At 31.7% G+C, this 13,423-nt stretch overlaps 1 protein-coding gene across 1 annotated transcript in view; it reads right to left on the reverse strand.

The window, feature by feature from the left end:
* Window positions 1–13,423, reverse strand: part of LOC134697166 (peptidyl-prolyl cis-trans isomerase D-like) — a 30,177-nt gene that overhangs the window by 961 nt on the left and 15,793 nt on the right. The window contains exons 3-10 of the mRNA XM_063559237.1: window positions 10,391–10,497; window positions 9,304–9,492; window positions 8,566–8,688; window positions 7,625–7,740; window positions 6,356–6,445; window positions 4,051–4,108; window positions 787–873; window positions 319–361 (exon numbers count right to left, since the gene is read on the reverse strand). Coding sequence (XP_063415307.1) covers window positions 319–361; window positions 787–873; window positions 4,051–4,108; window positions 6,356–6,445; window positions 7,625–7,740; window positions 8,566–8,688; window positions 9,304–9,492; window positions 10,391–10,497 — 813 coding nt within the window. The remainder of the gene's footprint in view (window positions 1–318; window positions 362–786; window positions 874–4,050; window positions 4,109–6,355; window positions 6,446–7,624; window positions 7,741–8,565; window positions 8,689–9,303; window positions 9,493–10,390; window positions 10,498–13,423) is intronic.

The raw sequence follows: 13,423 nt of genomic DNA on the forward strand, positions 1-13,423 counted from the left end.
ACAAATTCATGGCAAGAACATATCTAAATGAAATAAATTGTGAGTGAACATTTAGTCATGTCAGATGATACTGTGAATTCATTTATCTTCGTGGGTACCAATTTTCATGGATAGAGGGAAATTTTCATTTTCGTGGATATTTGATTTCGCGTTTTTGCAAAAGTTTGCATAATATCTTATATACAATTTGTAATTAGTTGGTCATTAAAATTTGTGGTTCTCAGGTGACCACGAAATCCACGAAAATAGGAATCCAACAAATAATAATGAATCCATAGTATATATAATCTTCCTGAATAACAGAGTTATGGTTCTTACCTTTATCTGTTGGTTCTACTTGACTTGCCTGCTTTAAACTTTCCTGTTAAAATAATAAAAGTTACATATAAAGTATTTTACCATTGTGTACCAAATTAACTCCTTGTGTATTGGACAACTATTTTTTTATATTTTGATATGGATATGAATTTTAAATTGGTGTAAATTAAGCTTAACAAAACCAATATTTTATTTTATTTCTATTATTTTTAACAAAGTAAGGAGTCTGTGATTAACATATAAATGATTTGTTAGTAAGTAAGTAGGTAATTTAAGGCAGCAATTATAAGCATTTTTTAAATGACTTTACATAAAGTGGATTTTTCATCTTTTTGATAACTAGTGGCATTGGACTTTTGACGACATGATGCTAGTCGGCGGAATGGTGTAAATTAGCACAATCAAAATACAATACTCAAATTTACATAATTATGATAAATCTGTAAAATAAGTTTGCTAAATACATACCAGTGCTTCGTCCCATTTATTTAAACCATTTAATGCCTGTCCTCTTCTGAATAAAGCTTTCACATTCTTTTCATCTTCTTGTAAAACCTGTTATAAAATACTCATATAATATCTTATCATGTTATATTTTTCTATTTTTACAAATATAAACAGATTTGTCTAGTCTATACTGTAAATTCAGAAATTTTTATGTGCATTTATTATTGCGATTTTGTCATTTTGTAATAAAACGCAATTTTATTTTTTTGCGATATTGTGAAAACCTATCTAATTCATATAAAACATTTCAAAAGGCATGTTTAAATCATTGTGATTATAGCCATGTCGCAATTTTAACAAAAATAAAAAAAAATCGCAATTATTTCTGAATTTACAATTTGTGCCTTTCAACAGAGCCTAAAAATAAGTGGAAGACATTGGTTTCTGTCTCTCTTATAGTTTTAATATAAATCAAGCTGTTGGTCTTATTGTTTGAATTGTTTAACATTTGGTTCTGTCAGGTATTTCTCATTGTTGAAGGCTGTATGGTGACCTATAGCTGCTTCTACCCATGTCAAGATCATACCACATCTCCTTATTTCAAAATAAACAAGTTTGTGAGAGGTTAACCTTCCTCCTAACCTTGAACAAAGGTGTTCCAATATCTTCAAAATGCAGTTATCCAAAAAAAATGTTTCTTATTCAGATTTATAAAAAAAGTTACAAAAGTAAGGCCATGGTTTTTTAATTTGTTGGTTTACGGATTTTCTCCATGAAAAAGTCCGGTCGGTCGGTCGGGAAAAAACAGGAAAAAAAAATCTTTCAAGACAGAAAAATCTCCAGAGATTATGCAAAATCAATATATAGTTCACCTTTCTAATAATATGTTTCTTATGCTATTTTGTCATCATCTCTTAAATTTTAGTTGAAATATTATTGCTCAGTTTAATATCATAAACATTGCACAACATTGTCTAATAATTTCCCGTAAAAAAGGGGGATGCACCGATAAAGACGAAATTAAATCGTCATTTCACAAACAAGAATAACAGATTCTCGTAGCTCTTAATCAATTCCAGAAAACTTTGTGAATAATGATCTTCAAGCACAAAAAATGATAAAGAAAGAGTTGTAAAAACATCATGCGAAAATAAGTTTCAACACACGTGTCAAAATCGTAATAGACTTGTCCACTGGAATAACGAGAATATGGGATTAATCTGTTCCCGTTTTTTTCTTATCCAAATGGGCGATATATTTTTTTATTATCTAGGAAACAAGAAAATTTCAAATGATTTGGTTATATTCAGTAATTTAACTTGATGTCTTGAACTTCCACCTGTCCACATTTGGACAAGTCTATTTCTATGAAATGATGCATCTTACGGACTGATGAAAAATAAGAGAAACGAACTTGTTATGTAATTGGTTTTAAGCGCAGGTTTCGTAAACAACATTTCAAGGTCAGTTAACATGGATTTGTCTATTCTTAAAAGGAAAACTGGAAGTTGTATTTTTTCACAACAGAAAGTATTATTAATTATGTTGGTGATAAATGCATTTCATTTCATAAAAAAAATAATATTTTAATTATTTTTCAGGGATAATGCATTTGTTAGGCTTGACAGAAATAAAAAAGCATGAAAAGTCAATTTTATTTTTATTCTGGAAATCGGCAAAATCAGGTCGGCGGATCCGTAAACCAACAAATTAAAAAATCCTGGCCTAAATGTAATCTTTATCTTGTCCATTTGTGATATCAGATTTCTTTTAATATGGTAAACTTGAACATATTGAGTTAGCTCCAGAAACAGGACAAAATTTATGAGTAAGATTGCATTCTCCACAAATGCATCACCTTGATCAAAACCACTTTAATACTAAAAAACTATTGTAAACCAACTATTTTTTTGAATTGCTTTATTTTCAGGACTTTTTGAGAATAATAACATGAATATTAAAACTTGGATCTTTTTTTATTCAAGAATATAAAGTAAATTAGATATTTTGAAACAAGAGTGCACACACTGAAATGTCTCGCCTTCTTTACTTATCATTGATATTATGTTGATAGTCCTAAGTATAAAGCTTTATTAAAAACTGTCACATAAATGTAACATTAACCAAGATAACTAAACAAAGACCAATGAACCAGTAAAACGAGGTCAAGGTCAGATGAACCATGTCAAGCAGACATGTACAGCTAACAATGCTTCCATACAACAAATATAGTTTCAGAAAAATAGACCAAAACACAAAAACTTAACACTGAGCAATGAACCTGTTAAAATGAGGTTGAGGTCAAATAAAACCTGAGCGACTGACATATAGATAATAAAATATTTCCATTCACCAAATATAGTTGACCTATAGCATATACTATAGTATTAGATAAAAAGACCAAAACTCAATAACTTAAATTTGACCATTCAACCATGAAAATGAGGTCAAGGTCAGATGACATCTGCCCGCTAGACATGTACACCTTACAATCATTCCATACAACAAATATAGTAGATCTATTGCATAAAGTATACATCAGAAAAACAAACAAAAACACAAAAAATTAACTATAACCACTGAACCATGAAAATGAGGTCAAGGTCAGATGACATCTGCCAGTTGGACATGTACACCTTACAGTCCTTCCATACACCGAATATACTAGCTCTATTGTTTATAGTATCTGAGATATAGACTTGAGCACCAAAACTTAACCTTGTTCACTGATCCATGAAATGAGGTTGAGGTCAAGTGAAAACTGTCTGACAGACATGAGGACCTTGTAAGGTACTCACATACCAAATATAATTATCCTATTACTTATAATAAGAGAGAATTCAACATTACAAAAAAATCTGAACTTTTTTTTCAAGTGGTCACGGAACCATGAAAATGAGGTCAAGGACATTTGACATGTGACTGACCGAAACTTCGTAACATGAGGCATCTATATATACAAAGTATGAAGCATCCAGGTCTTCCACCTTCTAAAATATAAAGCTTTAAAAAAGTTAGCTAACACCGCCACTGCCGCTGTAGCCCCCGTATTATTATCCCTATGTGGAGCTTTCTGCATCAAAAGTTGCAGGCTCGACAAAAAATCACAGAGAAAGGGTGAAAAAAATGTATCTGTGAAAACAAGCTGGTTAATAATTGTATAAATATGTGTACAGGACATTTTAGGTAATGGAAATTCATTCAACCAGCACAATATGAAATGAAGACAACTGTCATATTTTTCTTCCATCTAAATTCTATTAAATACATAATAAAAGTTTTTACCTGATCACAATGTTGTAAGGCATCAGAGTATTCCTTTAATTTTAAACTACATGCAGCTCTGTAATAGAAAATATTCAAAAAAATCTATATCATTATGCATTGACAAGGAAACATTTAAATACCGATGTCCTCATAGAATCATTTATAATGAAGTTTATCACTATTTACAAAATATTCCTTTGATCTTACTGACTGATGTTCTTTCTCAGTGGAGTTGAGTGATATGAAAATTATCGCTAGAAACTAAGGTGCATGTGGCATTGCTAATGAAATTGACATGCAATTGACTATGTTGTCAAAGGTAGAATAGCTATAAACACATTATCATTGGTCATCTCAACTTGATGAACTGTACCGGCTCAAGTGAGAAAATCAATCCCGTTGCAGTGTTCTCCCCAGGATTTTTTGAAGGCGCAAAATTCAAGGGCGCGTAACTCTTTTTTTTAGGATGAACTTGTGTGATCTGAAGCAATCAGTTATAAATCATGACATGCTATATGAATAATAATGTTTTGTGTTATGTGTTTAATAATGCAGAGTATAAAGTACAAGAATGTATATGAAATAAAATGATTTTAAACACAAAAGTTTTTCATATTCAGTCAATTATAAAAGAAGTCAAAATATAAATATTCATCTCTATACTCTCTGCTCCTTTTAGGGATTATATTGTTTCAAGATAGTGTTATTTTGTTGGACAGTCTGTTCCTCAATTTTGTCTTTATCCTCTTTTAATAGGGTTGAAAACCCCCTCTGACAACTAATGTACAATAACTTTTGCCTATACCCCCTTTAACATTTATAAGCTATGAAAAACTCAGGCAGCCATGTCATTGAAACCAGAGACAGATGCTTGCTGTTATCACTTGCTAAATCTTTAGCTCTGTTGGTAGGAGAAGCAATGACATCTGCTTATACTGTCAGTGTAGAGGAAGTTATATTCCCCCTTTTATTAGAAGTCATTTGGTTGAAAAAAAATCTACTTCCATCATCTGCCTTTAGCTTAGAAGTCAACCCTTTCTTATTAGCAGAGAACATGTTCATTCATAATTAATAAAATCAATTACGGTTAAGATACTTGGTATACAACAGTCAACTTTAAAAAAAAAAAAATGTTTTAATGAACAGCTGACTAGTTTCCGTAGTTTGACATTACTCCCTTCCGTGTGTATTATTCTTAAAACCTATCATTGGCATGTAGATATAAACGAAACTTTACAAATTCGTTAAAGCTATAAGCATTGAAATTATTTACTAGTGACATTATACAGAAGCTGCAGCGAATCCGTACCCGGTCGTGTTGATTGTCACATATTTCCCGACGCACTGATTTACGATCGATGTACAATTATCATTTTCTTTCTAAAAACACGAGTTTGAGACGAATTTACCTTGCAAGCAACTTTTAATCCCTTTCTATTTAAATAAATAACTCCTAGTTATCTTAAATCAAAGTTTATTTAAATTTTTTCACCTACAAATACTCTCATTCATAATTTTCATCGTAAATATCTTTAACCATGTGTATTCAAATTAATCACGTGTAATCAGCGCGTTCATTGGTCGTGTTAAAATAGATTCTTCTTCTCGACCAATGAAAAAATCCGTTATGTAAATGGTCAAGTGGTCACACACACACGATCCGAAAATACAATGTATTTGCGATCTATTTCTTTAATTTCTGCACTGCAGTTTTTATTTGTTTTAATATTATTCTACACATATCTATCGTTTTAATAATCATTTACGCTATTACATGATAACATAATCCGATAAGGCTGAGATAAGCGTGGCTCAGGTAAAACTTGTTCAGACTTCAGTATCAGTTATTGCGCAACACTGACTGACCTCTCAGCGGTGATCAGCAACTTGCCAATTTTAACCAATATTTATAATGAAAATATGAAAATTAACACGCTGCGGGATCAAGTATTAAGGGACAACGGCCAATTAAGACGCTGCGGGATCTACGAAAATTTTATGAAGGCGCTGCGGCACCGCAGCGTCATATCGGCCTGGGGAGAACACTGCGTTGAGATGATCAATAATAATTTATAAGTATACTTTTTGGTCTTTCTATTAAAGTTTTATAGTTGGCCAATGGATCTAGAAAGGTGATATTAATGAGTGTAAAATAAATCTGCAACAGTAAATGCACACATTTAATATGAAAATAGTAGTCCATTTTAACAAACTTTATGTGATAGGTATATTGTACAGATTTACTAAACTTACAAATTGGAATAATGTGCAGTTTTACCATGTTTACTAAAAAAATTCAATGTGATAGGAATATTGTACTTACAAATTTAATGTTATAGGTATATTGAATAGTTTATCCATATTAGATTCATCTTCCTCCATATCCATATTGTCTTCTGCATACTCTAAATATCTGTAAAGAGAGAGGTCAACAATATACTTGGCTATCAACTAAACCATTATATAAAAAAGTCATAAAAATCATGTTATTTCTTTCAGAGTTGAAGATGAAACAGTATGAAATAAAACGTGCCAAAATGTTGTAATAAATTGCGATACAGATATTCACATACAGTATCTGTATTGTAGAAAGAATGTTAAAGCTAATTAAACTTATCTTCTAATACTAAACTTAGAAGAACTTCTTTTGCATCTGACAATAAAGAGTTCAAATATAGTTAAAAAAAAAATGTTTCATTACAACATATCTGTGCCCCTGTCTGAAGCTTAATTTTTGAATCTGCAGGCATTAAAAGTAAAGTCTGGATAAGTACTTATAAAATCTTCTAGCAACCAAAAAATAACTCCAAATTTGTAAACATTACACAAAAGAAGTAGTTTTACAGAAAAAAGACCAGCCAAAGGGCAATAACTGTGAAAAGTTGGTTGAATAAAATAGAAAACAAACTCAAAACATATATTTCAGCTTTACAATAAATAAAGGTCAACCAGAATGAAAATCAATCTACTGAAAGCCATCATACACATATTGAGTCCACCCCTGCAACAAGTGTAATAATACTTCTCCACTTGAGACAATTAAATTTTGATATCTAAAGTATGAGGTTTGAGAGCTGTTTAAGTAATTTAAAAATCTAACTGTTATCGAGTTGAGAAATATTGCAATACACAAGTTTTACTAGTGGAACCTGTTTTCAATGATTTTTTGTCCTTTATATTCAAAGATTTGCAGAAAGTTGTGTTCTATATATATGACATCATCAGGCATGGTAATTTTTTGTTCATGAAGTCACAACAGGAAATTCAACAGAAACCAAGGTTTGACGTCATGATTAAAATTTGACCAATTATTTGCAGAGAACAGATATATCACTGCTAGTGAGGAGAATTGTCTTTCTCACACCGATCAAGAAATGTCAAAATAACACAAAAATAAGAGAAAATTATCTCAAAAATCAGATTAATATCTATAGTATAACAGAAAAATATACAGATAACTATTTGATTTCTTTAGGGCTGAATGACAGACATAAGTAATAGAACATGCCCAAGCCACTTACTGTCAGAGCATAGTAAGTGGCAGGGGCATATAAATGTAGAAATGTCATTTTTGCCAGAAGATTGGCCTTACCTCAATGCTTTCTTGTACTTTCTTTTTGCATCTTGTATTTTTTGCTCTTTGAAGAAGTTATTTCCAAATCCTTTGATTGAGGTGATCATTGTTAATACTTTCTCTTTGTTTTCTGTCTGCAAAAATATATAAATAATCATGATGAATTAAGTAGTCACAAGTGGCACAAAGTAATTTGTGCAAAAAGACACACAGCTTGGCACAAACAGATATCTTCCTATTAGTTTTGTAGTAGAAGAAAAACTCAACAATTTTGCCACATACTACTTTATCTATTCCTTCAAAAACCCTAGTCATCAATAATATCTTTTTCACATCGAAAGGTACCTAAAGATTAAGCATAGATGCCAACCCCTTTTGACACAATCAGTAACAAACTATCAAAATTTCCGTATTTTTGAAAAGTTTTCAGTAATCATTCATAATCTTGCATTTACCAATAAAAATTACTGACGTGTGGTTGCAAAATGATGTGCACTAAAATTTGTCGTTCAACATGTTGTCTGTAGTATGCATTCCATTCATTAATTGTTCAGAAAGAGATGTTCTCGACTCGTACATTTTCGTTTTGTCAAGAAGTAGAGAAAGGGGGAAAGCTACTGAATAAAATGCAAGTTTGCCTCTTCGGAAGTCATTACATTGGCGTTTTCTAAATACCGGACCAGGACGGAAAAGTAATGATAAAAATCCGCGTTTTACAAAATTGAACGGCGATGATTGGAAATCCGTAACTTTTCGACTTTGACTGTAATAGCGTAGTTTTTATCGCAAAATCGGAAAAACTACGGAAAAATCGTAATGGTTGGCATCTATGGATTAAGCATGATAACAAGTAATTATAAGAGAGATCTCTATTTCCATATTACTATTGCTTATTCCTAATTATGAAATCTTTGTGTGTTAAAGCAGAAAGAACATTACTCTTTTATCATAATACAAACATTTTCAAAGTCTACTCCTGAGTCCTCAGGCCATTCTGGATAGATATCTCCACTGCCATCATCTTTCACAAAACCATCATCCTCTCCTAGTGCTATCTCACCACAGTCAGCTATCTTACACTCCTGAAATTATCCAATACAATGAGTTTCTAGACGTACAATTATCCTAAACATAGGTAAACATGGTAAATGGGTTTTGTTTTATATGAGATTATCCTGTATTATCCCTATTTTGTGCATTTTTCCTTTGTTTTGTTTTCTTATGATAATTTTTCATATCATGCTACTCGCTTGAGATGGAAAATGTACCTTGAAACTAAGAATGCATGTGGCGTTGCTAATGAAATTGACAATGTTGTCATAGGTGAAATAGCGATAAACAGATTATCATTGGTCATCTCAACTCGATTTCTTTTCTCACTTCTGCCATACTGGCTCAAGTGAGAAAATCAATCTCGTTGAGATGATCAACAATAGTCAATAGGTTAAATTTTCTGTCAATAGGCAGATATATCATGTTATTTTCAAGTAAAAAAGGTGCAATTCTGGGCAAGTTTTTAAAATAAAAACAATAACCTGTACTTAAAAAAACCCAGATTAAACATTTTTGATGTGGCATTGTTGTGTCTTTGTTTTTGGCACAGCCTTAACCAACAATGATATTTTGTAACATATATATCTATAAAATCAGAAGTGGTCTATTTGTTAGAATAAGCTTCACCATAATTAATTACCTACCTTAACAGGTGTTTCTTCATTCTTTTCTGTATTTTCCAGTGTTCTGACCACTCCCATACCCTTGAGAACTTTACCAAACACCACATGTTTACCATCTAAATGATGTGCAGGCTTACATAGGATAAAGAACTGTGAACCATTAGTTCCTGGACCTGAATTAGCCATACTGAGTAGACCTGCTTTATCATGCTGAAAAATAGTAATGTTAAAAATGATTATTTTTTCACAGTCAATGAGAATGCAATTAATCTCAAATCTGTACAAATTACTAAATGATATCGGAGCAGTACAACCAACTCTCAATAATAAGAAATATGGAGTATCCTGTATTCCTAACATTGGTTTGTATACCCTAAACGTTGGTTTTAACCATCCTCCACCCCCCCCCCCCCCAAAAAAAAACCAACAACAAGCATCTTGCTTTTCCTTTTCCAAACTGTTAGCTTTCTTTAATTCGCTATGTCATAATAATGTCTGCTATTGGGTTGTTGATCGCACTTTTGATTTTGGTATCTCTCCATTTCATTATCTTACATTGTAGTGCTTGTGATGTACTGTTTTTTTATTGTTCTTGTCATTTTTCCTCTTTTCAATAAACTGCTCCAAATAAGGAGGGCAGTAGGTCGTCTACAGAAGGAAGTAAACCCTGCCAAAGGTTCAAGTCCCTGTCCCCTGCCTGATATTCCTTTTAAATGGTTGCCTTATATTCTTAGTTTTAAAAATCTTGATATGCATTCTTTTATTCCATTCTGTATTTTGACCTCTAGATGTCCTTTGATTCTTCTCTGTCATTAGGTAGATGTCTAGTTGATGTATACCTCACAGAGGCGGATTTAAAGGGGGACAAAGGGGGCCCTGACCCCCTTTGTTTTGGGAAAAATTGCGTTGATTATAAAGGAAATCACTGAAGCATGACCAGAGTGGGCCCCCTCTTAGGCAGTCAGCGGGCCCCCACTTATGAAAATTTGTGGGTCCACCACTGCCTCATATCTGTTTATTCGTATTTTCATCATTTTCGTTTTTTGTGTTGTTGTCCAAATTTACCCTCTATTTCATTTTTTCATTCATTTTAGCATAATAATCTTACAGTATATGGAAAACCTTCATCATCAAATTTTTCTCCATATATGCTTTCTCCACCTGTACCATTCTTGTTAGAGAAATCCCCACCCTGTACCATAAAATCTTTTATAACTGAAAATAAACAAAACATCTTTGTCAATTAAGATCAATGCCAAATTCATAACTAGCTGATGCTGTGTACTCCTTCTCTCCTTTTATTCATATTTATTTATAGTAACCTCTTTATCATTTTCGACCTTGCATTAAACTTCAAACAGGAGGTACAAGTTCATAAACTTGCAATTTAAAAACAGACTTTTCATCTCTCCATAACCATTTACATTAAAACTCAACCATTAAAGTATCTGATCTAATGTTTTCAAGAACAATAAGGCAAAGGTTGGTATATAACATCACATGCAATATAATAATCAAACTTGCAAACGATTTTTTTTCTCAATCTGACTAGCTTTTAGTTTCAACAAATTTTCTTTTTACCACTCTACTTTATTCAATAAACATGCAGAATCAATAATTATGTGCAGACACCTTCTGTTTTAAAAGGTTTTAACTATCCTGTTCCACAAAAGATACGGACATCCATTATTCAGGAACAACAACTCTGTATATCACTGACTTATTGACAGAAATCAAGATAATACTGGGTAATTTAACACATCACTGGTTCCTAAATGATCTCATATAACAATTTGTCAGACATTAGGAAAATACAACCAGTTTATATTGGCTTTTATAATCCAAAGACTTTCAGACCATGATAGGAATGTACACTGTGTAAGACAAGTTGCTGGAATAGGTACCTCTTATAAAATACATATGATAATTAAATAAATATATCAATACCTGTCAACTATCCCAATTTATAGGGGATATCCCCCATGAGAGATATTGACCTGAATTTTAAAATTCTTTATTTTAGAAACTCACTCGAAACACCTCAAAACATTCCTATGAGTTAAAATAGTATTTAAGCACATACATTCTCAATCAAATAATATTGTAGTAGGTTATAAACACTTATGACAAAAAAAATGAGGAGCATTAAAGTTCCTCTACCTCTTGAAATCATTAATGGATATTTTGAAAAGTTGACAGGTATGCTTTCTACCATCCATTCTCATCTCCCCCTTTTTTCATTCCACCACCTTCATTTATGGGTCATGATTTCAACAAGAATTCAGTACAGATAAATGTGTGGCATTTTTGAAATTCCACCTGTACAATGTATATCTGAACCAAAAATCCCACAGAGGGGAACAGGGCACTTGGTCAGACAACTGTTGGATAATACATGAAATACACATAATATTATAAGCAGTCCAAATAAACAAGGATGTAAACTTCAATAAACCTCACCTCACAGAGAATTGGAGATCAGTACTTATGTACTAATGTAGAACATCTATCTACAGGCCCGTAGCCAGGAATTTTCAAAGGGGGGTTCGTTTGACTCACAAACTCTACTTTAACAGTCACAATTCGAACAGAACATTGACTTTAACAGTGCTTATTTGTTTTCGTCCGAACCCCCCAAACCCCCCCTGGCTATGGGTATGATCTATCTATCCAATACAAAATACACCTACCCAAAGATTCACTCCTCAATAGTTTCAATTATACCCCAAAACAAATTTTATAGGTACAAGTAGGTGAATGGTGTTTTAAATCTGATAAATAAAAACCCTATGTCATAATTTGCTAGTGATTGATGATTATGGAAATGAGAAGTAAAACACAAAAAACTTAACTATAAGTACATGTAATAGATATATGTTCACACCTATAAAGTATGGTTATGTATAAGAAAAGTAATTATGACATCTTTTACGATCTATTCATCATATCAACCAAAAGCGGACTTGAATTAATCATGTTAATGGTACAGATTGTTTAAAATCTTAAAGAAAACGTCACAATTTTAAAAAATCTTTAAAGAAGACGTCACGACTTTTAAAAGAAAATGTCACGATGGAGAACACTGATGTTCCTTTAATGTTTTAGTTATTTTTCAGTAATCTATGTGGTTTTTTTTCCAAGTTCCTATTTTTTTAAAATAATAAACTGATCGATGTCTTATATTTGGCAAATGTCTACATTTCATATATCATCTATTTTAGGTAATGATGTAGATGTTATGCCTAGAAGTAATAGATTGTCACTGTTTACTGGGTGTAATTAAAAATTATAGTTCAATAAGTTAAATTTGATTTCAACAAACAGTAAAAAAGTTTGGTTTCCGTTAAGATTGAATATCAATGTGACAAAACATGATAAAAGTTTCAGCCAAAACATTCATTAGTTTTAGTACATCTCAATTAAATCCCAATTAGACTACAATAGGAGAAAATAATATCTAATGTGCGATAAACTTTATTCTGACTAATATTATTGAAAGACTACTGAAATTGCATAACAATTTTCATTAAATAATAGTTTGTGTTTCCAGTAATTATTTGGAAACCTGGATTTACCTACAAAGTCATAGTACAAAATGAAACCAAGAGAAGTCTTGGTTGGAAATGCAGGAGTTGAAGAATCTGCTTTAAGTTGGTTGCCTTTGCATGGTCTATCTAAAAACCAATGTAGTTCGAATCTGTGGAAGAAATGATTTTAAAAACCTAGTGATATCAATTTTATTATTCTTTTTTATATTATCAAACCTACAGTGATATGGAGAAAAAGAATAACACTCAACTACAGTGAAAACAACTAATTACAACAGCTGAAAATAAAGCCAATTCCTCAGAGCAAAGAGAAAAGTTAAGGAGTTATCAGATAAAAAGAACTTCTGTGATAACGGTCACTGAGGAAATAAATATTTGTACTATCAGAAGATCTTATGATTGTTTACACACCACAAGATACTTATTTACCAATAATAAATCATTAATTCTGTGTTAACTGCACCTTAAGGTTATACCTGTAAAACTGTCATGCAAAAGTTTAAATGGATTTTGATCAAAATGTTTAAATTTTAATAGGAGTCAAATATAAGGAATACACGTATGTTTAAAAGTTAAATAAAAGGGATATAAAC

The sequence above is a fragment of the Mytilus trossulus genome, chromosome 14 (assembly GCF_036588685.1).
Source record: "Mytilus trossulus isolate FHL-02 chromosome 14, PNRI_Mtr1.1.1.hap1, whole genome shotgun sequence".
NCBI classification, from domain to species: domain Eukaryota; kingdom Metazoa; phylum Mollusca; class Bivalvia; order Mytilida; family Mytilidae; genus Mytilus; species Mytilus trossulus.